The sequence below is a fragment of the Microtus ochrogaster genome, chromosome 1 (assembly GCF_000317375.1).
Source record: "Microtus ochrogaster isolate Prairie Vole_2 chromosome 1, MicOch1.0, whole genome shotgun sequence".
NCBI classification, from domain to species: domain Eukaryota; kingdom Metazoa; phylum Chordata; class Mammalia; order Rodentia; family Cricetidae; genus Microtus; species Microtus ochrogaster.
This window is the reverse complement of record NC_022009.1, coordinates 90819750-90824548: the sequence shown is the minus strand read 5'-3', so window position 1 is coordinate 90824548 and position 4799 is coordinate 90819750. Positions and strand designations below refer to the sequence as shown.

Sequence of the window (4799 nt, the reverse complement as noted above, 5' to 3'; positions counted from 1 at the left end):
CACATGTGTTTGTGCTAGTCAGAGTACCCATGTCTGGGAAGGAAGAAGTTGATTCCTCCCAATCCTGCGCAGATCACTGAGGAAGGTACCGAGCCATATGGCTAAAATAGAAAAGAATAATGGGTTAATATAAGTCATAAGAGCTAATTAGAAGCCTGAGCTAATGGGCCAATCAGATTTATAACCTATAGAGATCTCTGTGTGATTTTCTTTGGGGCTTGCCGGCTCTGGGGAACCGGGCAGGACAGAAACCCTCAACCAACGAGCAGGATCCTCATGTTACGCTCATGTTGCATAGTCGTGTGTGTCTACAAGTATTTGTGCTGGTCAGAGTGCCCATGTTGCGTGGTCATGTGTGTGTGCACATGTGTGTGTGTCTGTGTGTATGTATGTATATGTATTCCCATATATGTATCTTTTGTGCACATATATCATGTATATGATATACCATATACATTATATCAAATCTATTTTGTGTGTACATATATACTAATAAAATAGAATGAAAAGAGGTTTATTTCAAGTACTTCTGTTATTCATAGATCTATAAAACATTCTTTGACACTATTGTCAGAAAATAACTCCATTATTATCCTAATGATACAAAGGATTTTTATTGCTGCATAAAAGATTGTTAAAAATAACCAATAAGTATTATGAGTTCTGCTTATTGAAATTACAATACAACTGTAATTTTTTTAACAAATCACCCCAAGGAATATCTTGAAGGATGATAGCAATACCATTTTTTTTTTTTGAGTTCACGAGATTTTATGCAGCAGGGCACAAATAGGCACGGTGCCTCCAGGAGACAATTTGCAGGAAGGCATTGTACAGAACCTCTTCTGAGAATATGATTCAAGCAACTCTTGCCACAAAGCCGGGTAGCATGTCTCATAAGCTACAAGGACAGACTACCACATGCCATGGTTTGCTTTCTCTCTCCCTCCCTCCCATTCCCCCACCTCTCTTTTGAGGATTAAGATAAATGCTGACGCCTCACCCTGAAACGTCCACAACCATGAATGCCCACACGGCACTGCTGGCCTCATGCAATGTCATGTAATAGTCATGATGGTCAACTTGATGGAATTTAGAATCACCATGGAAACCAGCCCATGGGCTTACTTATACAGATTAGGTTAATTGAGGTGGGAAGACCCACCCTAAAATGTGGAGAGCACCATTCCACAAACTGGGACCACAGGCTCATTATATAGGGAAGGAACTATCGCCCATTTCTGACTGTGCCACCACCTGCTCCTGCTGCCGTGACTTCCCTGCTGTGACCGCCTTTCCTTTATTCTTTAGAACTGGGAGCCCAAACAAACCGTTGCTGCCTCAATTGCTTTTGTCAGCTACCTTACCACAGCAACAAGAAAAGCAGCTGAGATGCTGGAATACACACACATTTAGGCTGCTGATATTTTTAATTAGCTTTCTCTTTCTCCAAGTCTGAGAAATGAGTCAAGCTACAATTGTTTGCTGATGTTTTAATCGACTGTCGCTTCATGGAAGGGAGGAGTAGCAGGACTCCAGGAGAAGAAAAACAGGGCTCAGACGGTTTCCCCGACAACCCATTTGTGCTAAACGTTCTATTTTTATTCAATGGAAAAATAAAACCAGGATAAAGGAGAGAGATGTGTGTTGGTTTGGGTCCCCCCCCCCTTTAATGGGATTCTTTATTTTTCTCAGGGGTTCCAAAGAGTCTGTACTATTTCTGTGTCTATTTTGAAGTTCAATTAAAGTTCCCACACTAAACTTGATGCTCTCAGATTTTCTCATGGACTCTGAACACAGAGTCCTTGCAACACCCAGTCCCATATTTCCTTCCCTGTCTTTCCCTGCCCCAGGATTCCCCACAGCAGGGGTATTCTGTCAGTCCTCTGTGTGAACAATTTACTGTGTGCATGTGTGTTCTCTCCTGAAACAGCACATGCTTCATGCTAGACCTTCTAACCATACCCCGGTGAAAATTCCCACATCCATCCTGGGGTTTTCAGTGAAAGGTGCATTCATCAGCTGACAGATGTCAGTACCTCAAGGGTTTGCAAGACTCCATTAGCCTTGGGTTAATGGTGGTGCAGAGTGAATTCAGGGACGCTGGGAGGTAGAAATACAAACGACTTCAGTCAATATTTCTGTAGAATTCTTCATAACTCAGTTCATGTTTATAAATAAGGAATCCTGAACTGGGGTCCTTACAGTCTTGGACGATACTTGGTGCCCTGGTCAGCTGTGTTTGCTGTTGTTGTTGCTGTTGTTTTTGTTTTGTTTTGGTTTTTTTTTGTGAGCTCAACACAAGCTAAAGTTATCTAGGAAGAGGAACCTCAGCTTAAAAAATGCCTCCATTAGATTGCCCATAGGCAAGTAATTCCGGGGAACATTTTCTCGATTGATGATTGACATGGGAGCCTCCTGCCTTTCACAGGACAATGCCACATTGCCCACCCTGTGGATTAAATAAAATGGGACAATAAAGCAGGATGAACCAGCCTTGGGAAGTAACCAGGAAGCCATGCTGCTCATGGGCTCTGCTTCAGTTCCTGCCTCCGAGTTCCTGTGCCCCTCTTAAGTTCCTGCCCCGGCTTCCCTCAATAATGTACTGTGGAAATGTAAGCCAAATAAACTCTGTCCCTCCCCCAGACTGCTCAGGGTCACGATGTTTATCATGACAACAGGAACTAAGACACCCGGGAAGCAGGCTGTGGAACTGACTCACTGACTACTTACTTCAATGTAGATGTAGTGCTTGCTGTTCTCGATTACGTAGGTGTAGGCAGTGTGGATGGACTCCTCATGGTGCTTTATCCCAGCAGACCAATCAGCTGCCGATCGGAGCAACTGCAAGACAACGAGCAGACATAGGACAACAGAGAAGGTGCCATCTGTACCAATGCGATGAAGTCACTCCTTCTAAAGCAATGATCACAGTGGCTGAGCCCCGCATGGTCCAAGGGAGAGCTGGGGCACACGCAGACTACACCCTTGACATCTTCGTTGTCAGCATGTCACACCTGGTAAGAATGAACCTCAACTGAAGAACTGCCTCCATCATCCTGAACCGTGGTCAAATCTGTGGGCATCTTCTTGATCTCTAATTGATGCAGGAGGACCAGGCCTGCTGTGAGTAATGCCACCCCTAGGCAGGTGGGCCTGGGAACCAGGGAGCAAGCCAGTAAGCTGTGCTTCTCCATGGTTCCTGCTCAGCTCTTGCTTTGGCTTCCCTGAATGATGGACAAACAAGCTGGTATCACCATAGGGAGATCCCCTTTGTGTGGTAAACTAAAAACTTAATTATAAATCCCAACATGGAAATAAATGTGTGTGCACTTAATAATGCATAGCTCTGTCAAGTCAGCAGCTGAACTGACAAGCAGCCCTGACAGGAAGCCCTTGCCTCCCTCTGAGATCCAGAAACCTACACTTGCTTTTCTTTCTCACTCAAAACCTGCTCTGAGTCAAAGACAAAACTCATGCGTGAAAGATAAAATTTAGCAGCAACCAGATGTCATAATAAGGGTCAACTCGCATGTCTTATCTATTTGGTCTATCTTCCAAATTATAATGAAAAGAAATTCTTGGAGCAGGTACACTGATAGGCAGCTCTGATTAGCCACGCCTGCCAGGAAGAAAAGCAGGGATGTCAGGTGTCCTTTTCCATGAGGGACAGGTGATCAGAGGCATTTAAATGTTTAAAGTCAATCTGTATACCCAGAAAACACACCCCATTGTGTGGGAGAGACCGTATGCCAAAGTGGAGGCTCTCAAAATGCTCATAGCAACCACATAGAAGAAGTTGCCCAGCTCCTGGGGGCTCATGGTTGTGATCCCAAGACCTAAGTTCAAGCTTTTACTTATGATGGGAAGTCACTTCACTAAAAGCAGTCAACTTTTAGTTTAAAAGGGGCAACTTCAGAGTTCAATTTAAGCAAGAGAGGAAAAAAAAAAAACCTTCTTAGGATTACCAGTCGTTGACTCTCGTGATTGGCTCAAATATGCCTGTCACCACAGAGCAACAGAAACTGACTTCCTTCTGGCTCTGCCTGCCTGTTTGCCTTTGGAACCTGAAGCTGGAGTATCACCCTAACTACATCTTTGGTGGTCGAGAAAGTTCTGGAGTCTCCGAGAACATCAAGCACGCGCTCATTTATTTCTGTTTGGTTTTTACTTGAGAATCACTCTCCTCTTTTGTTTCCTTGGCCTCACCAGCTTGTCTCGTGTTTCTAGTTTGAAACAAAATAATAGAGAAGAGTCTCAGAGTCATTGCCCCATGTGCAAAAATGTACCTCAAATGTCCCGGGAATAAAATCTAACCATACTTTCCAGACCGTGAAGCAGAGTATGCAGCATGAAAAAGGCATAGATCTGACTTGATGGTTTAAGGACAAAATCATAACTAGGACTAGAAATTTTCCTTTGTACAGTGTCCTATTTTTTAAACTAAAAATAACCTTCTCATTAAGCACAACCCTTACCCTCCCACACAATGGGCCTAAGATGAATACTTAAAAAATAGAAATGCCTCTTGCAGGAAAACCTTCAGGACATTCTCAGTATCTGTTCAAAGTTTCTCCTTTTCCACCAGAATGCTTCTAGCCCCTGTAAGTACAGTGTATGTATATAATCATATATAATTAATAATTAATTATTAACTAATTAATAATCTTGATTCCTTGTTACTTCCTTAAATGTTCAAATGAATTATGGACAAAGATTGCTTAGGACAAAAGCATGTGTATGTGTGTGTCTGTGTATGTGCATACACGTGCATGTGTGAATGTATGTGTGCGCATGTG

At 43.1% G+C, this 4799-nt stretch overlaps 1 protein-coding gene across 2 annotated transcripts in view; it reads right to left on the bottom strand.

Moving 5' to 3' along the window:
- The window catches only part of Pld1 (phospholipase D1), a 186775-nt gene that overhangs the window by 73199 nt on the left and 108777 nt on the right, over positions 1-4799 (bottom strand). For both annotated transcript variants that reach the window (XM_005343906.2, XM_013347951.2), the window contains one exon: positions 2734-2844. In XM_005343906.2, the coding sequence (XP_005343963.1) occupies positions 2734-2844 (111 nt within the window). The remainder of the gene's footprint in view (positions 1-2733; positions 2845-4799) is intronic.